This window comes from Pangasianodon hypophthalmus, chromosome 8 (assembly GCF_027358585.1).
Source record: "Pangasianodon hypophthalmus isolate fPanHyp1 chromosome 8, fPanHyp1.pri, whole genome shotgun sequence".
Classification (NCBI taxonomy): Eukaryota; Metazoa; Chordata; class Actinopteri; order Siluriformes; family Pangasiidae; genus Pangasianodon; species Pangasianodon hypophthalmus.
Window position 1 is genome coordinate 4183511 of NC_069717.1, and position 26059 is coordinate 4209569.

The 26059-nt window shown below is 39.0% G+C and overlaps 1 protein-coding gene and 1 long non-coding RNA gene across 4 annotated transcripts in view; one reads left to right on the forward strand and one right to left on the reverse strand.

Annotated features, from left to right (window-relative positions):
- tfe3a (transcription factor binding to IGHM enhancer 3a) overlaps positions 1–26059 on the forward strand; it is a 33439-nt gene that overhangs the window by 1137 nt on the left and 6243 nt on the right. The window contains exons 1-10 of one of the 3 annotated variants that reach the window (XM_053235924.1): positions 4561–5030; positions 9579–9692; positions 13625–13865; positions 14354–14578; positions 18853–18948; positions 23812–23929; positions 24524–24577; positions 24779–24835; positions 25207–25282; positions 25492–25639. In XM_053235924.1, coding sequence (XP_053091899.1) covers positions 13674–13865; positions 14354–14578; positions 18853–18948; positions 23812–23929; positions 24524–24577; positions 24779–24835; positions 25207–25282; positions 25492–25639 — 966 coding nt within the window. In that variant the 5' untranslated portion in view covers positions 4561–5030; positions 9579–9692; positions 13625–13673. Of the gene's footprint in view, positions 1–4560; positions 5031–9578; positions 9693–13624; positions 13866–14353; positions 14579–18852; positions 18949–23811; positions 23930–24523; positions 24578–24778; positions 24836–25206; positions 25283–25491; positions 25640–26059 lie in introns of those variants that run through there. The other 2 variants (XM_026928195.3, XM_026928196.3) reach the window with 2 other exon arrangements.
- Positions 13777–25498, reverse strand: LOC128318694 (uncharacterized). Its single transcript, XR_008302152.1, has 3 exons — positions 24500–25498; positions 14366–14585; positions 13777–13910 (listed from the first exon to the last, which is right to left on the reverse strand). It is a non-coding gene; the product is annotated as an uncharacterized LOC128318694 (long non-coding RNA).

Below are 26059 nucleotides of genomic sequence, written 5' to 3' on the forward strand. Positions count from 1 at the left end.
CTGTTTTTGAGGTTTGTGTAAAATTTCAATTGAAGCGAATTTCAGTTAGGATTAGAACTATAGCTAAGAAATAAGACACAGTGGGGGACGTGCTGTTACAGGAAAACAATCAGCGATGACGTGGTGTGATGTTACTGCACCGAAGTCCAGAAAAAAGCATGATCTGATTTGTTTTATCGCTCTTATCCCAAAGGAAATTGCCAGCGATTGCAGTTTGTAATTTTTTAATAATGAGCAACACATCATACTTTAATCCATTTATAATTACATTAAATGTCATTGAATGTTCGCAAAGCAAGTTAGTTCCTGTTGCCACTTACGTCATAGCAGCTATCAAGAGTCATCCCCTCATCAGCCTCGCTTTCTCTCACGTGAAGTTAATAATGCCAAAAAAGCAGCTTGTTATGTTACCAAGAAACCGCAAAGCACAAACTTCTCTGTCCTGAAGACTTTCCGGTGGTGGAAATCTTACTGACTGTCACAAAGTGCTGACGCTGCAACATTCAGATAACGTAATAGAACGAGCGCATTAATATAAACTTGTGATTTGGGTTGCAGCAGCACTACAGTCAGACACCTTCTGACCAATCAGATTCAAGAATTCAACAATTAGAATAACTTAATAACTATAACAACGATATAAATGTTAATAAAGGTTGATTGTGAGCTTGGGCCTGGGTGATCAATGAGCCTGTTATGGCTTGATACTTGCTTTTCCTCAGTAATGAGCTAAAGATTTGTGGCAGTAGATAAAGACGGTGTGGCGACAGAAAGGAATCCATCATTCGAAGTGTTAAAGCTTGAAACTAGTTGTGCTTGCATCACGGCTCAACAAGTGCCAGGGTTCGCACTGAGAGTGAAACAACTATTGCAACTAAATGAGTTCAGGTTTGTCTGTGTGCGTCTTGTCTGAGGTTTCTGATCTTTTAGCACCTCTAAATGCATAAACGTGCTGTTTGACCTAGTTGTTGATTACAGCTGCTGCTTGTCACATTCTCTCATCTGACTAACACTTTGCTGCTCTCAGCACCAATGTGGTGGTTTTTTTATGTCTATAGTGTGACACTTTGATAGATAAATCATCCAACAGACTGCAGACTAAGCTCTCAGCATTTACAGGAAAAAGGAAGTGGGTTTTTGTGACTCTCGCAACCGGAGTGCTGAGAGAGGCTCGGTCAAAGCTTTCACTCCGACTCGCATAATGATCCTGAGGACAAGGACCTTGTTTGTGCCGGATCTAAGGGCATATAGATGGGGAAAATAACCGACCACAAAGACCGTTTATGTTCAGCGCTCGCTTAGCCAACAAACCCTGGGTGGTAAATCTTTCAATTATTCACCTAATTTTAGCCTCGACCTGATTCCATTCAAGAGTTGTTTACTCATCCATGTGGATAAACATTAATAAGGTTTTTTCACATGGTCATGCTTGTCATGGTAAATCTGTTAAATCCTTTATTTATATACTGCACTTCTGCAGACAGTTGATGAGATTTGGAGAAAACAGTTAAAATGGATAACATGTGCTGGGAAAATGAAAGTGTAAATAAAAAGAAGGGAGATAGAAGTTTAACGAAATGAAAACCCCCTTATTAAAAGTGATTTTAAGTACACAAAGGGCTAAGCATGTGTAATAGGGCTTAACCAACTCAATACTGGATTGGAATCAGTTCAGAATTGTCATATTTTCTTATCTGATCCACTGACGTGTTTTTTTTTTTTTTTTTTTTTTTTGACTCGCTTGACACACATCTTGCATGTGAACACATCTTAAAATCCAGGCTCCATCACACCTCTGATGTTTTACAACTCTCATGAGTCACATCGGTTACATCATCAGGTAATAAACTAATCAGATCATTATCGTGAAATGGAAAAACTGTGAAGTGCATATCTAATGTTTAAAGCACTTGGGACCAGAGTGACTACTCTTTTTTATATTTCACTGGGAAAATGCTTACAAAGTTCATAAAAGTACCTAAATATCAGTTTAGGGAAGACAAGACAGAAACTATAAAATATCGAGAATAGATAAAAAGTCAGGATAAATACATTGTAAATACATTAAACCTCTTGCATCATGTGAGGGGAAAAATATATCATGCATACAAAATCATACTGTGAAGGCTACAGAAATTTAAAAAATTGAATCATTGAGTAAAAAGATTCAGGTCCATATAAAGACGGGAGACGAATTAAAGGAAAAACCAACACAAAGTGTCTTAGTAAGCTGAGGGACAACGAAAACAGCTTTAATGTGGTTTTGCGTCGATTCTACAAGTTTCTGAAACTGTACTGGAAAGAAGAATGCCATTCTTCCAAAAAAAAAAAAAAAAAAAAAAAAAAAATTCCCTCAGTTGGGATTTTGATGGTGATAAAGAGCACTAACACATCTGGTGAGTGTGAAGGCCATAGCATATGAGTTACATAATTCATCCTCATAAAACCATTCAGTGAGTCCTCGTGCTGTGTGGGTGGGGGCGGGGTCATCATGGAAGAGACCACGCCCATCCGAGTAGAAACATTTCATCATAGGATAAAGGTAATCACTCAGAAGAACTGTAATGATTTGCAGTGACTCTTCTGTCTAAGGGAACGAGTGGATAAAAGATATGCAGGGAAAATAAATAAATGCCCCCAACAGTGTAATAGAGACACCACTTTTTCCTTGAATTTGTCAACTATCTGATTTTGAGATCCATTTTAGTTTTATAGTTGGCTATGACATTGAGGCCAGACTGCAGGATCAGACGTTTTACAGCACCAGATGTGGGTTAAAGGTCTTTCAGTCACTAACCCAGGACCTTTAACCGCTGAGTCTGTTTAATAAATGCAAAAGCCAGCCACAGCTTGGCTTTGGTTGGTACAGTGGCTTTCTGGTTGTGGCCTTTTAATTACCATAGATCATTAAGTCTTGCACTCAAATGAGCATGAGGAGCCAAAGTTAATTTCTTTTTACTTTGTTTTTTCCAGACATAGACACTGAAATGTTAAAAGTCTGAGAGACAATCTCACAATCCCGTCTCTAATGAATCTGTTTGATGTTAAAACCATTTTCTTTTCATTAAAAAAAAAAACCAAAAAAACACTGATACACAATGTGCTGTCCTTCTGTGACTGTTGTGCTGCGGTGCTTTGAAGAAAAGTCACAATGCAGACAGTTTAATAATTAAAACCATCACACTTGTTGAAATAAAAACTTGTGCATTTTCCTAGAAAAGAAGAGAGCCATGTTACGGCTGTTTTCCAGCCTTCATCCTGAGCTTACATCTGCGAGGAAATGACTCAGCAGAGCTGCCTGTGCTGTTTTACTGCTTAGGGTGAAGCTTTGCTGAGTGCAGGGAATCGCATGCCTGAAGGAATACCTTTGTCAATGTTCTGTCCGCATAAAAGATAACTGAACAGAAATCGTCTTTGCCTCGTGCTCATGTTAAGAAATCAGGCAGCATATATATCTGTCAGAAAGTTCCTTGTTTCTGACTTCCTCTGCATGATGATGACAGAGATGAACCTCTGAGCTGTAATTGTTATAGAAATGATTAGAGCTGAGTGATACAGCTGTATAATATCAGATAACGTTACACCACAGTACACTTTTCTGTGATCTCGCAGGTGTCAGCAGTACTTTCATAACCCTGGCCTAATAAGTGAGGAGTAAAACACTTGGGAATGTGCTGTTATAGGAAAATAATCAGTGACGGGTCTGTGTGATGAGCCGTGACACAAAGCGGGAGTTACTGTTCCCACCATGACGTTAATTATTTTACAATAACAGCATGTTCTGAAGTGTTTTACTTAAACACTATATCTTTTTTTTTTATTATTTATTAAAAAAATGACATGGCGTAGATGTTGTAGAACATCCACAAAACAAGCCATCTCCTGTTATCACTTACGTTATAGCAGCAGCAATCTCTCATTTCTCACTCACTCTGTGCGTTAGTAAGGCAAAAAAACAAATGCATGTTATCGAGAAGCCGCATAGCAGAAATTCCTCTCTACTGAAGACTTTTCCGTGTTGGGAAACCCAGAGGAACAACTTCACCTTTGATTGTTACGAAGTTACATTTGTACTCCTTCCGTAAATGGCGTAAACTTCTCCATATCGACAATAACACGCTTTTTAATCATTTTATGTGAAGCGTCTGCTATACAGGTCCCTGTGTAAATTGTTACTATAGAAACGATAATGTCAAAGCTGCTGTTATTGACAATTAATCAACACCTCCTGACCAATCAGATTTGAGAATTCAACAGATCCGTGGTATGAGGTATAAATACATTTGAGGTTAAAAATGTCTTTCTTTCTTTCTTTTTTTTTTTTTTAATATATATAAATATTTGTAGTCTCACTCTCACCTGGTCTCAAATCTTCTTAAAATGTTTTATGTTATTTTACTTGTTTTATTTCATTTATGTTCATTTCTATTTTATTTTCATTTATATTTTCATTTTTATTTAGAAATATTTATTAACATTTGTAGTCCCAATTTCACCTGGTCTCACTGCTTCTTCATTTTCCCCCCTTTTTTATTCTTTGTTTTATTTTTTTCTATTTTATTTCTGTTTATTTTATTTTCATTTTTATTTCACTTTATTTTTTTCCCTTTATATTCCTGCACACTCCGCCTCTTGGACACGCTAACACTATGATTGACTTGTGGAACTGTCCAATCACCGGGATGCGGATCATGACACTGCGTGACAGCTTAGCCAATAGCAGCGAGGAGGCTGGATTCCGGCAGCCAATCCCATCTCAGGGGGCGGGGGCTTTTTTGCGTCTGCGTAGGAAACGGTTCCGTTTGGCTGAAGCGGCGCGATGGCGCCCTCTGGCGGTTCACCACATTAAGTCTCGCTTCCTAATTTTAGAAACTATATTTGTTTCGTAGTGCGCAACTCGAACGATTTCCTGGTTCGCGAGGATTTATCTTGGTGTGGGGAGCTTTCAGACTGCTGCTGAGCGGAGCGAGTTTGTGAGATGTCCTCCTGCGCCGGTTCGTCTGATGTGGTTAGCGCGCCGGAGCGTTAATGTGGGTAACGTTACGGCACAACATGGCCACAGCACGGGCAGGGACAGGCGCAGGGACAGGCGCAGGCACACCGTCTCACACACCGTCTCACACACCGTCTCCTCCGGAGTGTTACACTGCTGCTGACGAGTTTCACCGCAGATTACACGGCACGGGGAAGTGGGGTAGTTTAGACAGACAGCACACTTGTGTAAACAGTAAAAGCGAGCTGGGCTTGTGTGTGTGTGTGTGTGTGTGTGTGTGTGTGTGTGTGGAGATCCAGCCTGGCCGCTCTGACAGCTTGCTCCGGGGTTTGTTTACATGCTGCAGGTCTCAGACGTGTGTGTGTCATTTACTCTCAACTAACACTACAGACGTGTGTGTGTCATTTACTCTCAACTAACACTACAGACGTGTGTGTGTGTCATTTACTCTCAACTAACACTACAGACGTGTGTGTGTGTCATTTACTCTCAACTAACACTACAGACGTGTGTGTGTCATTTACTCTCAACTAACACTACAGACGTGTGTGTGTGTCATTTACTCTCAACTAACACTACAGACGTGTGTGTGTCATTTACTCTCAACTAACACTACAGACGTGTGTGTGTCATTTACTCTCAACTAACACTACAGACGTGTGTGTCATTTACTCACAACTAACACTACAGACGTGTGTGTGTGTGTCATTTACTCTCAACTAACACTACAGACGTGTGTGTGTCATTTACTCTCAACTAACACTACAGACGTGTGTGTGATTTACTCACAACTAACACTACAGACGTGTGTGTGATTTACTCACAACTAACACTACAGACGTGTGTGTGTGTCATTTACTCTCAACTAACACTACAGACGTGTGTGTGTGTCATTTACTCTCAACTAACACTACAGACGTGTGTGTGTGTCATTTACTCTCAACTAACACTACAGACGTGTGTGTGGCATTTACTCACAACTAACACTACAGACTTGTGTGTGTCATTTACTCACAGCTAACACTACAGACGTGTGTGTGTGTGTCATTTACTCTCAACTAACACTACAGACGTGTGTGTGTCGCATTTATTCACAACTAACACTACAGACGTGTGTGTGATTTACTTACAACTAACACTACAGACGTGTGTGTCATTTACTTACAACTAACACTACAGACGTGTGTGTGGCGTTTACTCACAACTAACACTACAGACGTGTGTGTGGCGTTTACTCACAACTAACACTACAGACGTGTGTGTGTGTGTCATTTACTCACAACTAACACTACAGACGTGTGTGTGTGATTTACTCACAACTAACACTACAGACGTGTGTGTGTGTGTCATTTACTCTCAACTAACACTACAGACGTGTGTGTGGCATTTACTCACAACTAACACTACAGACGTGTGTGTGTGTGTCATTTACTCTCAACTAACACTACAGACGTGTGTGTGGCATTTACTCACAACTAACACTACAGACGTGTGTGTGGCATTTACTCACAACTAACACTACAGACGTGTGTGTGGCATTTACTCACAACTAACACTACAGACGTGTGTGTGGCATTTTCTCACAACTAACACTACAGACATGTGTGTCATTTACTCACAACTAACACTACAGACGTGTGTGTGTGATTTACTCTCAACTAACACTACAGACGTGTGTGGCATTTACTCACAACTAACACTACAGACGTGTGTGTGGCATTTACTCACAACTAACACTACAGACGTGTGTGTCATTTACTCACAACTAACACTACAGACGTGTGTGTGGCGTTTACTCACAACTAACACTACAGACGTGTGTGTGTGGGGCATTTACGCTCAACTAACACTACAGACGTGTGTGTGGCATTTACTCACAACTAACACTACAGACGTGTGTCTCATTTACTCACAACTAACACTACAGACGTGTGTCTCATTTACTCACAACTAACACTACAGACGTGTGTCTTTCACTCACAACTAACACTACAGACGTGTGTGTCATTTACTCACAACTAACACTACAGACGTGTGTCTCATTTACTCACAACTAACACTACAGACGTGTGTCTTTCACTCACAACTAACACTACAGACGTGTGTCTCATTTACTCACAACTAACACTACAGACGTGTGTCTTTCACTCACAACTAACACTACAGACGTGTGACGATAGACGATGGTGAACTAATATTACACAAATGTAGAAGATCATGTGAACTAATGTTACAGAAAAGTAAATGATTGTAGAAACTAATGTTACAGAAGTATAGATTAATGATTATGAGAAATGATTATGTAAACTAATATTATAGAAATGAAGATGAGCATCCAAAATATCACAGAAACTTAGATGATCGTATAAACTAATATAATAGAAATGTAGATGATTGTGTAAAGTAATATAAACTTGTATAGTAAATATACTTGTAAACTAATATTACAGAAATGTAGAGGATCGTGTAAACTAATATAAAATAAATATAGATAATTGTGTAAACAAATATAATAGAAATCTAGGTGATCTTGTAAACAAATATAATAGAAATGTAGATGATTGTGTAAAGTAATATAACCTTGTATGCTAATAAACTTGTAAACTAATACTATAGAAATGTAGCTGATCGTGTAAACTAATCATAGAAATGTTGATGCTTGTGTAAACTGATGTAATAGAAATGTAGATGATTGTGTAATATTACAGAAATATAAATGATCATGTAAATTACTGTCACGGTGGTGTAGATGAGGGGTTCTCAAACATTCTGTAACCTCTTTAACTGTAAAATAGATTCCATCAACTGCATTAGTACAGATTTATTTCATAAACATCTCTGAAATATGTACAGTAATATCCTGTGCATTTATTAGAACCAAAGATCTTTTTATTCCTGAACCTTCTACTGAGTGAACACATTAGGCCCAGGCCGGTATTCTTTATAAGCCTGCTTGTTTTAGATAGATGTTTGTATTAAACCCATTCCATTCAAGTGACCAGGCAAATAGCTAAAATAACTGAGAGCCCTAGAATAAATGTGATTTTCACCGCTGTCCCTAAACACCCTGGCTATGTTTCACGGATGCCTCTGTGAAAATCACTGATGTAGACGATCACGCAGACATTGTGTCCTTCTCCTATAACAGAGTGTAATGTAGTGTACTCGAAGCATTCTGCACAGACTGAGTAAACACCGGTTCATGCTAAAGTGTTCTTTTTTTTCTTACTGTACTCTCACTTTTTATATTAATCTACAGTTTTTTTTGTGGCCGTGCTTGAAAGTTTCAGTATTAGTTGATCTCTTCCAGCATGTGTTTTTTAGTTCTATTTTAAATGTGGTTAGCAGCTCTTGTGTAAAAAAATGTTCAGCATGTCAGCAATGTTGAGAGCATCAAAACATCCCTTCCTCTGTCTCGGTGGTTCTTACTCGGAGTTCTCGGTTTCACATGCACTGCGTGTTTGCACTGATTTCCCAGATTCAAGTCTCAGTAATGATGTGATCTGCATTAAAAGCTTGAAATGCATGGATGGGGATCAAGTCCTTGGCTGCATTTTCACTGCCAACTGATTTTCTTTTGCTGTCTTCTGAAACATTGGATATTGCTGTATATGAGTAAACAGCTCAGATCGGATATGTGTGATCTGGATATCCAACTCAGAAATATTTGATATCTGGTCATATGTCTCTCATTTAAACATTTGTATTTGATTTTCCTGTCCTGGACTTCATTTTGAAGTCATTGTTATGCCGTAGCCTAGGCCAAATCTTCAGTAATTTGGTGTGTAAGTGACTTGTGAATCATGAAGCATGGTCAGTAGAATCCAGGTGAAATAAATTGTCTTATTTATTTGTAGACGGATATAATCATGTAAAAATTGTGAGGACATTTCCTCACACTACAAGGACATTTTTGGGACCATGGCAGAGCAAGGATTCAGTCGATCTTGGCTCCAGTGCCAGCGTAAAGTGAAAATCGTTAAGGTAAAATACAAAGAGGCTGAAGACCAACGAAATCAGCAGAATCGCTTATCCTTTCTACAACCACAGTGGTGCTACTGGTAAAAACACATTACAGCAAAGGAACAATGTAAACATGGGTCAGGTTTTTTTGTATTTAAACAGGCCTGACAGAAAAATCTGATCTGTTTCAAAATATTATTGTGAATTGTGTATCCAGGCCCACAGTGTAAATGTAGCCATGGATTCACATAAACATCTCTGGTACTGGTCTAATCAGGTTGTCTTATCCCCTCTTTTTTAAAAGAAATGCTTATGAGTTCTGGCAGCATTCTGCAAAGCAGGATTCATCCGTTAGTGAGCGAACTGGTTCAGTCTTGGGCCCAAGCCAAAGTAACTTTGTTCACCCCCAATGAAAGCTGCTATAAATCAAGCGCAAACTAGCTCACTAATCCTCGAGTCTGGCTTCATGATCTACTGGCCCAATGACCTATAGGTTCACCCGAGCAGACTTTCCCTGAAGAATCGTCTCTATGTAGGTTTGCCCAGTGTTGGGAAATATTTCTTGAGTTAATGTGCTGTTCTGTTTTTTTTTTTTTTCTTCTTCTTCTCTTTCTCTCATCAGCGTGGAACCACTTTTACCCGAGTCAGGAATCGTCGCTGACATCGAGGTGGACGGCATCCTCACGTCTGATTCAGACACCTTTTATCAGCTCAAGAGTCAGCCCATTACAGTCAGGTGAGTTCAGTACACGCTATAACACATGCATTGCAGAGGGATGTAGGCAGACACTGAAGGTGACTAGAAGGTTGTGAGATCCTGTCGCATGACTGCCACAGAACCACCGTTGGGCTTTACTTGTAAATAAATGTAGATTTAAAAAAAAAGACTGTCAAATGCAAAAAAATTAAATATAATGAATTTTTAAAGTAGTATATTAGTCAAGCTTTTCTAGCTAGTAACAGTGCTGCCAGTTCAGTCATTGCTGAAAATATTGTAGGACATTCTGTGTGTTTATATATAAATCTTTTTTTTTTTTTTTGAGGAATTTTACCTCAGTTTCTCCCAGTTTGGTCATTTGCCAGTTCCTGCCCTCTAACTAGCTCTCTCCTCTGTCTGAAACACATGAAGACACCCACCACATCTTTTTCACACTGCTGCTCATGCTGTGTCACTGGACAGCTAAACACTTGTAGGAAAACGCTTTCTGCCCTCTTCCGCAAACATGAGCTCGCAGACGCCTACGATTGGTTAGTGTCGCTCTGACTGACGGGGGATCCTACAGAGAGCATCGCTAATTTTGCTATTTTGGACTCCTGGTCACGCATAGCTGTGGCATCGTTCATGCTTCATGCTTGCGATCTCCCATCAATAGAGCGAGCGCTTTTCTAATCGCTAATAAAATTAATCCAGCTGAAACAGTAATTCACTGAAGGGGAAAGGACGTGGGATGTGAAAGACGCATTAGTTATGGTAGCAGTTACTTTGATTTCCCACCGAATTAACCTAGGGGAACTTTGACCTGTGAAGTCATGAGACTTGGATTGTGGACAGGATGGTAGTCTCTTTGGTCAGTAAAAAATTGAGGAGTTGCTTATTATTAAGTTAGACTTTTGCGTTACCATTTTCTTTCTTTTGCTTGGAAAAATTGTTTTTTCAAGGTTTTTAGTGGTAAAGCTAGGCTTTTTAGCAGTGGTGTCATCTTTGTGAAGGCTATTTTTAAAAAACATATTTACACTGTTTGACATGTCAATTATTGATTATCAGGCTCAAGGAAACCAAGGTAGTGTTTTCTAGGTAAATGATATTTAAACATGGAGATTTTAGCTTTTTTCTTCTTTGCCCCATGTTTGTGTGTTTAACAGTTAATGCTGTAGTGAACATGAAAGCAGCTCTCTGTATATAATGCCTAAGCAAATACTCTGTAATCAAACTTCGTGCTGCTTCTTCCTTTCCCCAGTCCGAGCTAACAAAAGCAGCCCTGCCCCAGTGAGGAATTTTTGCTGTCGAACTGAAGATTTGATTACACCTGATTGACCAAAGTGTTGCGCAACTAGACACCTTTCAAAGGTCAAAGAAGTGTTTAGGAAAGTCGGCAGGCTGAACTCTCTCACAGCCGTGCGATATGAATGCCACGCTGCTCTCCGGCTTTGCATGCTTCGGTGCTGAGCATGTGTGAGCACATCTGCATGTTGTTGTTGCCGTTGGCTGTTTAAAGCTCTGGGACTTCCCACAGTGACTCAGCACAACGCCGGCCTTATTGGGAAAAGAGACATGGGGCTTTTACGGGAAATTCGACACTTTGGAAACATTTCAGACTTGTATGGGATTTTTTTCTATTATTCTATTGAATTTTTCTTGTGTTAAGTTTTGGGAAGGTTTCCAGATTTGTTTGGCAGTTTATCCTCTTACAGTAAGAACAGGTGGGCTGTTTTGGCTTTATTAGGTCACTGAAAAACTATTTTTAAAACTGAGTTTGCGCTCATTTCATCATGTAGAATCCTGTGATTTGATAGCAAGCCGTCATCATTCTGTTGTGATTAGGCCAGTAAAGACACTGCCAAATTAAAACATCAAACAGGTTATTCAGATTTTCTTTTGCACCAAAGCACTTCTAAATATTTTAATAAAAGTTTCCAAATTTGCTTTTATTTTTAACTTTCCAGATATGAGATGGTAGATTTGTAGAAGAAAAAGGCTTGGCGTTACGCTTAATTGATGTTACTAACAGTGTAAGTGGTGAAGTGAAAGTGAAGATACTGTAGCTGGAGGAGCTCTAGGGGCATGTGTGTGTGTGTGTGTGTGTGTGTGTGTGTGTGTGTGTGTGTGTGTGTGTGTGTGTGTGTGTGTGTCTGTGTGGTGTTAGATCGAAATGCCTGGAAAACTAGAGGTGGAAAACTAGAAAACCTTGAAAACCTCTTTTAAAAAAAAAAAAAAAAAAAACGTGCTCTAATTTTCAAAACTGTTAAAGTACAATAATTTTTGTAAAGTTAAAGTTAAGATTCAGATTACGATTAGGAATGAAAAAAATACAGTATACAACATATACCGATCGGCCATAACATTAACACCACCTGCCTAATATTGTGTAAGTCCCCCTTGTGCCACCAAAACACTCCCCATTCGCACCCATGCAAACAAAACTCCGCCCCCAGAACCTGCAGTGGTAAAATTAGCAAATACTGTCATGATCTGTCATCAGGCATGCATCAAAGCCAAGTTATAACACTATAAACAGGCAAATTCAGCGCATAATGACTGCATTGCTAGCTAAAATATAAGCCATTCAGCTGCTTGAAAGGCAAGTTAAAACTCTATATACAGGCAGAAGTTGTCTCATAATGATTTATGAGACAGTTCATGAGCGCTGTCCATTTTTTTATATACAATAAATTCTTATGACCGCTAAGCTCCAATAGTTAATACATTATTAGCTGAATGATAGGCCATTCAGCTGCTTGAAAGCTCGAAAGTTACAACTCTATAAACATGCAGAATTATTTATGAGGTTGTTTGAGTATAGTCAGCATCCTTTTTTTTATAATTTAAAAAAAAACTAAACCTTTATACTGATTGTCTTTACGTACCTGTCCGTGAACGGCGTCGCTAATTCTGTGTCTAGTTTTATCCCCTTCACAAAAAAAAAAAAAAAAATCGCTCCCTCTTAGAAAAGCACTGCCAGTGTTTATTCTGGTTTTACTCTGTTTCTTTTGTGAAGTTTTTTTCAAAGCACAGAGTGAGCTTTTTTTTTGTTTGTTTTGCTCGCATTACCTGGCTGGGCGCTTGCTGACTTGAGACTGAGGTTGAGACGGAGTGAAGGGGCGTGTCTATGAAATGACCGACTCATCCAAACACAAACAAGCACTTCAGAACAGAAGGCAGTTTCCAAGCAGGTTTTCTCAGCTACATAATACACTCGTGCTGAGGCCATGGCTTAAACCTTTATTTTTTTAACCATGCTCTACATATTTTTCTGTTTCAAGTTCATTTGTCATATATACAAGTGTCAGTGACAATGTACATTGAAATGCTTTTTGTGAGGCTTAGGCAGTCTACAGCAGTACAATAATAACAGAAATAAATAATAAAGGGGCAAGCAAGACAAATTTAAGAGACAGAAATGTAGAATAATGATTACAAGAGATTCACAATACAATAACGATAAAAAAAAAAGTTATTTGTACTAGTAATTATTGTACCTTTAACACGTGTATTTTCCATTTAATTATTTTACTTTTAAACACACATTACTCTACTCGTGCTGACTAGCATATATAAAAAAAAAATCTGATGTTGGACCAGTTTCTGCCTTTTATATCCAACTCAGTGCAATCATATCAATAGAGAGAAGCTCAGTAGTAATTTAAAGCCTAGTGGTCATTGATGGACTAGAAGTACATTCACATTTATTCCTTTGCCAAATGGTTTGGCTTATGATTGGCTTATGATTGGCTTATGATTGAGAGAGAATAAATAAATAAAAAAAAACAGGCAGTAGTTAACAAAGTGTTTTTCTCAGCGGCCCAGCAGGAGGCTTTCTGACAGTCTTGGGATTTGAACTCACCACCTTCTAATGGCTAGCTCAGACTCTTACTAATAATGTTATGGCACATGATGGTGCTGAAAGCTGTAATCTAGACCAATTTGTCCCTTTTTGCCCCCTCCTTTAGTGGCTCAGTTGCCCCCGCTGCTCCTGCTGTGACCCTGAGCACATCCGCCATGTCCTCACGGGTGTTGATGAGGCAGGAGCTGATGAGGCAGCAGGCGCAGGACCAGGAGAGGAGAGAAGCCCAGCAGCAGGCGTCCAGCGCTCAGCTTCGGCCCATCGACTCCACTCCCGCCATCTCCGTCTCGTCCTCTCTGCCCAACACTCGGCCCACGACCACACAGGTCCCCGTGGAGGTGCTGAAGGTAGGTGTGCTAATGGAGAAGAACTCTGTGTGCTCTGCTGTAAGACTGATTAAGATTTTAACAGTGATGACGTCATCATTTCTTTTTCGTGAAGTGCTTTGTTAATATTTAAAGGTGTGGTTTGTAATTTTAAAAAGCGTTTCTAGACCTTTAGTAAATCTATAATTTCAATTATTCGTTAGAAAAACTGTGATTTGCAAAATTGCCATACAGTGGATTGTTTGCTCTGCTGTTTTTCCCTATAAAAGACAATTTATAGAGCATATGTAGTTTTCTGCATATGGGGTGGGTTTTAAAAACGAAAGCTTGACAATGTTTATGTTGCAGTTGCACTTCACTTTGCAGGCAGTAGGCTCTAAAAAAAATTACAAACTGCTTCTTTAAACATGCGATTTTCATGTGTAGTACATTCTTGGTCAGATATAAAGACAGAGTGTTGATTAAGCAACAAAATAAGCGAAATTTGTGTTTATTCTGCGTCTCCTCAGGTTCAGACTCACCTGGAAAACCCGACTAAGTATCACATCCAGCAGGCTCAGAGGCAGCAGGTGAAGCAATACCTCTCCCACACCCTCGGCAACAGAGTGGCCAGTCAGACGCTGGCCATGTCACCCTCGCCCCAGTCAGGCTCCGCCCCCGAGCTGGCCCCGGCCGCCAGCAGCACTCCCAGCAGCCCCCTGGCTGTGCTGAGCCTCAGCTCCAACAAAGAGGAGGTAATTCCTAAACCGTGACAAGCTCAGATCTCTTACAGGAATCTCGTTATACATCGTACATTTGTTTATGGTTGAGTTAAATAAATTTCCTTGCTTATAAATGTCGGGATAAGCGACAAACATGACTAAATTGCAACAACACGCTACGTTTTAATGCTTAACCGTTACTGATCAGTTTATGGCTATATATAACAAATAGACCATTTGAAGTGGTTACAATTTGTTTCGTAGTGGTTACCACTTTTGACTAGTGCCACAGACTCAAAAGACCCACAGACTCAAAAGTCATCTGTTTGGATTTTGAAGTTGGGAGGATAAACGCGAACTTCTGTGTCCACTGTGTTTTTGTTGCTGATTTTTTTTTTTTCTTTTTTGAACAAGCCATGTTGAGTTTGCTAATCAGGTATGATGGTATGGGTAACTAAAATGAAAAGTCTTCTGTGAAAGCGCTACCATTTCTGAGCTCTAGCTGTGTGATTAGTCTCTGGTAGGATGAGCTGCCTTGAACGAAATAATTTGCATAAATACATGATTGGCTGCAACAGTCTTCAACAAAGGATCTGGGTTTTTTTTCTTCTTCTTCTTCTTCTTCCTTGAAAACTATGGCTAGATTTTCCCCCATACATTTTTCTCGACCGAAATATTTATTCAAGTATTCGGTTCAGTCTGTTGAAATACTTTGCTTGGTCCACATCTACACGACTTTCTGCCAGTTGAAGACCCCTGCATTAGTGTATGTCAGATTTTAGGATTTCAATAAAAATGATACTTTCACTTTTAGTAGTGAAAAAGGTAAATGTGTTTATTTTGGCCAGGATGTGGTTTTTAGTGGCCAGAAGTCCTTGTAAAACAATAGTTAACAAAACAAAGACTTATCCATAGTCAGTTTCACACAGTTTGTGGTTAGCACGCTCGGCTTGAGTTCTCTGCATGTCATTACGCTCAACAGTATGCGTTTTCATTTGGCTTAGCAGGTGCTACACATACCTTGGCAGAAACCTGTTCTTTGGCAGTTTTAGCTTCCAAGAAATGTCTGGCATCCATGTGGCATTAATAGGTTTAAATAAAATAGGGCACCATAGTAAAGTGACACAATACACCATGCAGACTGCAATTATCCCTCATATAACATTTAACATATAACATGTGGATTCATTTACAGTAGTCAAAAGACATGTCAACATTCATTTAAAATTTATTTTCTGTCACGTGTGTTTGGTTCACGCCTCCAAGGTTTGCTTTTTCTCCTTTCTTGAGTAGAAGCACTGATCCAGGGTTTTTCAATGATGTCTAGATTACTACCTTTGAAAACAAGCACTCTCATTTAAGGCCAAAAAAATTATAGTATAGAATATGTGGACTGAAGAAGAAGATTGTGGTGTTTGTTTGTTTTTTTTTTATCTTTGGTGTCAAATGTGATATGATGCAACATAAAAGCAAGAGGCAGTTAAAAAATAAGCAAATAAAAACAAAGTCTAATATGATGATATAATAAGAAATATAATGACATTTAAATGAGAGGATGGTCAGCATTTGGTTAAGCATCTAATAGAAGTCTAGTATATTGACAATGTATTGCAGCATGAATAGTCCTAGTTGTAATTATCACGTTAATCACAGCAAATCTGGTTTAATTTAACAACATGGCTTCCACGCCTGATTATTCTGAAGCTTGTAATATAACACTTAATCCAGCACATATGGTACATGAAAAATATTTATCTTATTAAGAATGAATAAAATTGCGCAACTGTTAATTGCACACACAATTTAATCTAGCCACGTAATACTGCTTTGAGTTGTTAAATTAATAAAAAAATGCTGATGTTTCTGTTAATTCGATGCGCTCTTCTATAAAGAAATCATGTTCATGGTTTAAAGGAAAGCTGACCAATCTTTCATCTGCTATGCTTACACCTCACTTTAAATAAGAGTAGTTCATAATGATATCCATAATAAGCAATATCTACGAATAAGATGCTGCCTCCAATCTTTTTCAATGTCCTCTGTGCAAAAATAAACATTTCTGTGGACTTTACAGGGACAATACATTTAATTAATTAAAAGTGTTATGTAATTAATATGTAGTTAATTGTGCTCTTGAATGGCATTCTATAGTTACAGCTTGCGTCACTGACTGAATAGGGCGCAAGTCTGTAGTAACATCTGAGGTCTGAATACAGATGTGTACGATTTCAGTGTTAACTACAGACTTGACTCTGAGTACAGCCTGAACGCGTGTCTGAATGTGTTGTGCTTTTCTGAATAATGTCTAGGGCTGGAGGTGGGGAAACTGGCCTGGTCAGGGTTTTTGTGACCTATTAAAGAACAGGAACTGAAAACTTCTCTTATTGCCCAGTGGTGCCACATGTAGCCTTGTGTCAGTCAGAGATTACTGCTATCCTAAGAAGGCTTAGAGGGTAATGATTTGATATGATCCTATTACGGAATTTAATTCTGTAGCTGACGTCTGATACACGTCGTTGTGACACTTTTTAAAATAAATAAATAAATAAATAAATAAAAATTTATGGTGGGGTTTTTTTTTTCTGTTAAAAGTAACTTTAAGTAATTGCAGTGGTGAGATCACAATTTTATGACGTGCAGATTTATAATCAGATTTGTAACTTATGTACAATCGTTAGATTACACAAACTGCAAATCCTGGCTTCTAAACACATATACAGAAGTACAGGACAGTGAAAGTCATTGCGTCATATATCCCAGCTTGTTAGGAAGGCGGGGTAGGAGAGCAGGGTCAGCCATGATACAGCGTCCCTGGAGCCACCACTGCCCCTGTGCTGTCAAATCACACGATTACTACTCTGGAGGTTTTCACTGAAACATCTCATTGTTGTAGAATGATCCAAATGTACGGCTCAAGACAGATGAGGGGGTGGGGCTAAAACAGAAAGTTCTGCAGGTTACAGATACCAACTGTGTATAATCTACAAACACAGAAAGCAAAAGTATGAACTGAATGTGTGAATAATGATCTGTCAAGAAGCGTACACGCTGATACTTGCATCACATAACTTATGATTTGTGATACATAGAATTATAATTTTAACGTCACGTTAATGTACGATTATGACCGAAAATAACCATTAATGTTCACGCAAATCCGTACTGATTTGTAATAATGACACTACAGTAAAAATCATGTTGGATGCAATGTCCAGCTTTTATAAAAATAACTTTTTGTCATTACAGTGATGGTTACATTATTTCTCTTGAATGAGCACCTTGTCCTCAGTAAGTTGACTTAGCCATGAATAGTTACTTTTGTCTCCATACTAATTTAAAAAAAAAAAAGAAAAGACTGGTTACACGTTGCTGTTGAAATTTCCACCACTTGTGAAATAGTGATATTGGGACATATATAAATGTTTAGCAACTATTAAGGAATCTGCAGCAGCTTAAGGCTATATATCAAATAAAAACACACTCCTTAACAAAGAAAATATGACTTAGCTAAAAATTTCACAACCTAATAATGAACAGTCCTGCACCTCAGAATGCAAGGAAGTCAGACCTGCTTTGTCGAGTTGCTTTAGCTCCTCTTATTAGTAGTCTGCACGACAAAACAGAGCCAGCTTAAGCTTTAAATACACCCAATTTAGAGCCATGAAATGCTAAGCTATTTAATAATTAATGCACTGTTGTTCTAATAATGGAGCAGCAGTATGTCTAGTTCCTTTAGCAGTGTGTTCAGTTCCCTCTGTAAATACAATAGCATGCTTTGTCAGGTCCTTGTGAAGTTGGCCAGCCCCTCTCGTGCGCTCACCGTTCAGTACCACATTGTGCTGGTAAATATCACACTAGCAGCCCAATGGGCCCCTGCACACTTAACACGCTTTGGGGGTTTGGCTATTGAAGCTCCACTGGATGTGCGACTCCTTCTTAACCGTCCTTAATAAACCAGAGTGTGTGCTTCAGCCAGGCTGCTGCAAAGCCATACTATGAAGTACACACTGTCTGAGGTTAATGTTTGTGTGCTGTTAAGGCAGCAGGACTTACACCTAATGGGCTGTAATGTGGTTTAGCTGATGTTTGAAATGACCTGCTGTATGTCTCATGGCAGTGTGGCCAGTGTGTCACCATGAAACTGCTTTGCTCTGTGTTTATTTTAGACCTATAAGCCTTGTGACTCAGCACAGACAGTGACCAACTCAAGGACCTTTAGGTTTTAATGTCAAGCAACTGTTGTTGTTTTTTTTTTTTCTGCTCAGCTAACTATTTGTAATTGGTTTTGTTTCTTCATTAATACACAGATTGATGGTGTAATTGATGACATCATCAGCCTGGAGTCCAGTTTGAATGATGAGTTCATGACGCTGATCGACACCGGCCTGCAGCTGCCCAACACGGTATGTCCCAGCTTCCCAAAAACATGGCGGCTGAAAGCTTTGTCATTTCAAAGCTCATTTGAAACTCTCATTGTTGATTCTTTAAACGGAGCAAGTAGAAGTTACAGAGGTGTTTTTAAGGTGTGGTAGTGGTCTGAATTGATTTGCTCTACTGCTTCGTAAGAGGCAGGTACAAAACTTGTGAATTTGTGCTTTTGACATGGAAAGGGAAACACGCTGTGCACTTCCTGCTGAAGTAGTGGGAACACTATTGTCTGGAAACTGGAAGATATAGACCCGGATTATAAGCTTAGAAACAAGACTAATGATTTAGACCACTACAATACAGACTAGGCTTGTGTGATGTTGATTTTTTTCCCTGCTTGCGACTGTCCGTTTAAAAAAAAAAATAGATAAATGATGTAATCGCCCAGACCCGATAGCTGAAAATAAGACAGAAATACCCGCATTTCCACCATTTCTGGTTGAAGGAGCATGCAGGAGGGTGTAATAATATTATATCATCTGTCCAGTCATAGCTGTTTTGCCAGCAGCTGCATCACGAAACCTCAACTAGTTCGTAGACTTGTAAGTGAATCCCCAGTAATTTACACTAAACAAAAAATAACATAGGAGTGCATCTGTTAATATTTCCAAATAGTTAACATTTTCACTCTTCTGCTGCTCTAAATCTTTGAAAGCATTTGCAGTGGCTGGCACAGGAGAAAAAAAACAAAAGAATATATTTAATCACTCTGGAATTATCATCAGCATTAACATTATTGTTAGCTCTAAATGTGCGATTTGACACTTTGTTGTAGGCCTACTTCATCAAAATTTTGTCTTTCAGCCAAAAACTGAAAGTGGAATTTTTGACCGTTGTTGGATGAAGATTCTCAGTGAAATATCTAATAAATGTTGTTAACTAATGTTAAGCGCATATTTGTGTAATGTTAGCGAAGTGGAACATACACTGATAGATTTTGTTTCATATTAACGAACACAAGATAGTTGTCATTTACCTTGACGGAAATCAAGGAAGCCCCGCAAGTTCGCTTAAGAGCATGTGAGATTGCGGGGAAGGGGGCGGGGCTTCCAGGCAGTGTCAATTAATATTGGAAAGGTTAAAACATATGCGCAGATTATTCCAGATTCCTTTGTTGATTGGCTTATCTCCAGTTTTATCGGGATAACAAACTTCTCTTCTGGTATAGTGTTGAGTGATAACTCATACTAGCGTACTCCAGATTGAAATTGCAGAGGTCCTATAAATAAATGCGTAAACGTTGGCAGGTCTGGTAATGTAATATAATTTAAGTGAACTTCACTGGATATCAAGACAGTGTAATATCGTGAGGGAAGGATGAAATCGTTATATATTAGACATGCCTAATACAGACAGTGTCAAGACATTTACATGGTGAGAGTGGAATTGAGACAAACACACTGAAAATTATAATATTTGCTTTAAATGTGTTGGTAAATTACATAGAAATTACAATTCAACCAGCTAGAATGTAGTTGTAAAGCTTCTCATAAGGAAAAGGTAAAAACAGTGACAGTGGAAATGAGATAAAGCCACTGGGCCATATTTGAGCTGAGTGAGCATAATAAGGCTGTAATACTGAAATTGCGCACATCGGTATTCAAACCTCAGACATAACTATAGCCTTAAGTGCTATTCAGGAGCTGGAAGGTGAGTTACACACATGGGATGGAGTAAAACAGAGGTGTGTCTCAGTTACATGCGATTCTGAACTTGAACCCATTTTTCTTGTGCAATGTTAGCTCGAGTGAAGAGCAGTATTAAGTCCAGCACCACTGGCTGACAGTTTGATGTAACCATAATATGTCAGCTGAAATTTATGTTTTGGGCTGTAAATGCATTCGGAAAAACACTGTGGAATGCCATTTGAGGCCAATAATAAATACTTAAGTAAGACACTATTAATAAATAGTATTGTCCCTGTAAAGTTTGTTTAAAAAAAAAAAAAAAAAGGGAGGACATTGGAGGAGACAACTTGCTTATTTTGAGGACCGCATTTTTTATGGATAAAATTATGAATTAAAGTGAACCAGATTGGTGTAGGAGATTGGTCATAAGTGTAGACTGCTTGGTCAGCTTATCGTTCCAACTGTGGGTATGTTTTCTTTACAGGAGAGTGCATCAAATTAACAAAAAACACTGGCAGTGCTTCATTATTTTGTCAACTCAAAATATGAACATTAAAAGTGTGATAAAACAGTCTACATCCTGTTCACACATTATGATTTCATGATCTTAATTTAGTGTCTTGTGGCTTCATTAATTTGTATGCAGAAAAAAGAAATGAAATGAAAAATAACAGAATGTGCTGGATCAAGTGCTATTTTATAAGCTAATGAATAATGAGGGTGGAAGTGATATTATTACATTAAACCAAATTTGCAGTGATTAATGTAATAATTAAAACCGGGACTATTCATGCTGTAATATATTGGCAATATACTAGACCCTTGTTAGATTATTTGAATGCTTGCCATCTTCTAATTTATATATAATTGTAGTAGTCATTTTTTTTAATGTCTCTTGATGATGGTCTAGACATAAACCCTGTCTTGGATGCTTGTACAAAAGTTGTACAAATCCTGACCAACTCTGAACAATGAGCATTTCATTTCCCTCAGATCCATTTCTGAATTACCTAGAAAAGACTTTGTACAACTAAAATGATAACGTACTAGCTAGCACTTAGTCTTCTGTACAAGCGTAAGGACATATTAACAGTGGAAATATCAAAATATCAACCTTTCCCACAGATTTGTTGGAACTTTACTTACATATAACCAAAATTACACTTCTTTGCAGGGGGTTCTTCCATATTGAGAAACATTACCGTTGCATCAGACGTGAAATCTGATCTTTCAGAAAGCATCTGATGTAGCGTGGGCCATTTCTCGTAAACATGCATGACTGCATGACTTTGCTTGCATACACTGATTAACTACCTCGTTTGAACATAGTATTGAATACAGATTCATACAGTTTCATATTCGTGGCAATGAGTTCAGTTCAGCTGGCATTCAGGAAGCACTTGTTGCAGTAATTCTTGTAGACATAATTACTTGATGAGTGCTGCTAGCAGCGCTCAGGCCTCGGCATGTCGCTAATAAACCGGCTCCTTTTTGGATCTGTGCGGTTGAATTTGTGCAGGAGCTCCTGGAATTCAGTAGTTCTCTGGAAACCAACATACACTTCTGACACATGGCTACCAAAGGGTGGTGCTGGGTGGGGTGCACTCTGAGTTACACAGAGGGAGGGGGGTTAGACACACACACGCACACACACACACACACACACACACACACACACACATATATATACACATACACACACATACACACATACACCAACACACACACACACACACACACACACACACACACACACACACAGAGGCATAGGTTTGTGTGTGTGTGTGTGTGTGTGTGTGTGTGTGTGTTAAAGCTGATAGCCAACAGTGAAAGCCTTTTTTTATCTGCGAGATATTTCCCCATTCTCAACGTTCCTTTTTAAAAAAAAAAAAAGCTGTGACAGAAAGAGGAACAAGTGCATGCTGTTGGAGAGTTAGGAGAAGATGAGGATTCTGGTTTTAGTGCCGGAGAATGAAAAGAAAAGGCTTAAAGCTGAGGTAAACTGGGTACTTTTTACACTCTTGATTTTTGGAAGTATGATGACAGATTCAGCAGGACGTAGTTATGTTGATGTCGTCTGTAACAGGTAGGATGTTTCTGGCTTACAAATTCATTAGCTAGATTACAAATATCAGTGTAAATTATTAGCTGTGGGAACAAGACTTAGGAGGTTGTGTCTGTACTGAGTTGTCATTGTCTCGTAGACTATATGATTAATGTCCGAGAAAGCACATGGCCATGTTCGAATAGCAAAGCACAGGCACTGAGGAGAAAGAGGAAGTTCTGAAGGAAGTTAAAATACCATTGATTCTTTGTTGGTTGTTTTTGTAGCTGAAACTTTTGCACTGAATCTTTAATCTATAAACGCGTTGTTGTTGTTGTAGTTTATTGATTCCTTAACAGTAAATTTGGAATGATAGGGCATGATATTTAACAACATGCCTAAAATGCAGAAATTACTATTAAAACTTTTATTGAATTAGGTTATGTGGATCGTTGAGTTTTTGATAGCAGCACTGTTGCTAGAAGTTTAAGACCACGATATCACACATGGCCTTGGAATATTGTTATTGTTTAAGCCCGTTCCACATTGGGTGGATTTATACAGTTATCGCATGCAGTGCAGCAGATGCATTATTATGTCTAGTAAATGAGACAGTATGATGTAAATGATAAATGGATTGAGTGTGACGGATGTAAAACTTGTCCATATGGCATGTGGAGGAGGTAAACGTGTGTTCTTGTCGGGAAAGAAGCAGAGATAAGCACAATATTTGTTCGTGGTTGCAAATGAAGCATTTTTATTTCGAAGCATTACGGGATGTGAGTAAGCCAGGGTTGGACGTCCGGTGTGTTCCTTAGTGCCAGTTACGGCTGACGCTATTGGATTTCTAAGCTACAGGTGAAGATGCCATCATAAGACTGGTATGACCGGAATGGAAAAACAACTTGGTGTTTCGCTTACTGTTTCTCATGCAGCATTGTTTTTTGTCTGATTTTGTAATAAATGATACATGATCCAGAACGGGGGTTGTCTATGACCAGATTGTGTTTGAGAGGTGTGAAATGGCAGTTCGGCGATATCACATCTATTTCGTGTTGTCCTAAATGCACATGGCACACCACGCTGTGCTGTTGCAGTGTTTAGATAGAGATAATGCAGTGAGTGGGCGGGGCCTGATTTAACACTCTGCTATTGGTGGTTTGCAGCTGCCAGTCTCAGGAAATCTCCTGGATGTGTACAGCAGTGCTGGGATGACCACACCCACCATTACCGTCAGCAACTCCTGTCCCGCAAACCTGCAGAACGTTAAGACGGAGCTGACAGGTACTTCAACCTGTTCATTGCCCTTGCATGTTTTTTCTTTGTTTTTGTTTTTTTTCACAACCCATTCAACCTTTGTCTGTTTATTTCTGCCCCATTGCTCCCTCGGTCGTTTGTGGCTGAGGCAGTTTTGCCAGTAAAGTAATTTAAAGTAATATCATGGTAGAGTATAAGAAACTAAGTTTTCCAATGGGTAAAAAAATATTTATAATAGTAATATTTTTCCTCCAGTTTTCTCCCATTTCAGCTGTAGACGATTCCTATTCCATCCATTTTAAATTGAAGTTCACACACTTTCAATTTAGAGCTCTAAATTCAGCGATTGGTTGAAGTCTGTTTGAGCTGCCTTTCTGCAGTAGTGCTACCTCATTTATACTGACATTTTCTTTTAATTGTTGTGGCAATGAACAACCCTCTGTCATTAAAACCCAAACTCCCCTCCCGTTGCTCTGGCACTTATATCGTTGCCATCCGAAGAACGTCCTGAATCTACCCAGGGACCCAGTTATATTTATACAAGTTAAAGTTGTGACAAATTTGCAATTTACAAGTGCAACATAAAGTCAATCTTACCATCTGTACCGCTTCCGTTGACAGTTGGTGCTTCACAGACATCTCCTGAGCGTCATTCTTTGAAATTAAGCAGTTATCGTGAGTGTCGCATAGATTTTAAATCTGTCAAAAAAATATAAATTGTGCTTTACTTGCCATAGTGGTAGATGGAGACAATAAGTTAATTTCCATTATAAGACCCAATTTTAGAAATCTGCCAATTATTTTTCATATTCCTGCTGAGCAGTGTGGGGTATTTGCGAAAATCTTCTCATTCCATGATGTTGTGAATGTTTTCAGATGCTGAGGCTAAAGCTCTCATCAAGGAACGGCAGAAAAAAGACAATCACAACCTCAGTGAGTTTTATATTTTTGCTCTTGCTCCAAACCTTTGACTGTGGTTTCTGAATCAAATTGAACTTTCATTTCCATATTCTCATTAGTCGTGAGCTGAAAGTAGAAGGTAACCAGTGACTTTTTAAGCACATCTGATTACTCTATGGCTTGTCATGAACAGATAATCATCAGGACTAAGGAGTTCTAATGAAAGCCTGTTTTGCTTAAAAAGTAAATCAGCCCCAAAGTATGCATGAAGATTTTTTTAAATGAGCATTAGGTGAAAGTCAGAACAGTAAAAATAAAAAAATTGGGGTGGTTTGTGTTTTTAGACAGTATTATTAATAATTAGTGTTACTACTATGTTACTAAGCGAGGTTATTCCTTCACAGTCGAGAGACGGAGGAGATTCAACATCAATGACCGCATTAAGGAACTGGGAGAGCTCGTTCCCAAATCCAGCGACCCGTCAGTATCAATCTCACTTTGCTCCTTCCTGAATGTTATGAGTGTATTTATGACACTTGTTGTGTACACTTGACACAGACTTGTACACTTTAACTTAAAAATGTAATACCACAGTGCTCTGTAAACGTTAATACTGATCCTGTGTGAGCTGGGGATTGGATCTGGTCTGGGTGTGTAACCGTGTCTCTGCGCTTGCCCCTTGTGTTCAGTGAGATGCGCTGGAACAAGGGCACCATCCTGAAGGCGTCGGTGGATTACATCCGTAAGCTGCAGAAGGAGCAGCAAAGGGCTAAAGAGATGGAGCAGAGGCAGAAGAAGCTGGAGCACACCAACCGTGCGCTGCTGCTCCGCATACAGGTATGATCTCCTTCAGTTTCTTCTTCTCTGCTTTACACTCACCTGCTGTGGAGAGTTTCACAACAGTGTACGTGCCAGAAGGTATCGGAAGGTAAATGACACTTTAAGGTGACAAAATAGGTGAAAATAAACACCTTCATTATATTGTCTTGGACATTGATTTAAGTTAAAGCTACAGGCAGGAATCAGAGCAGTGTGAAGTGCTTGAGGGCAGTGTTGAAAGTCTCACTGTTTGATAAGTAGAGAGCCAGAAAGCAAGTTATTGAGGTGTTTTAGTTTTATATGGAGGTGTTTAAGGTAAAAAGGTGACGTGAACCAAGAATCATAAATAAGGCACCACTTTAGGCTCCTTTTCTGCGTGTGTGACACCAGGAGTTACGCTATGGTGCAACAGAATTTCTCAAACTCTGTCAAGGCATG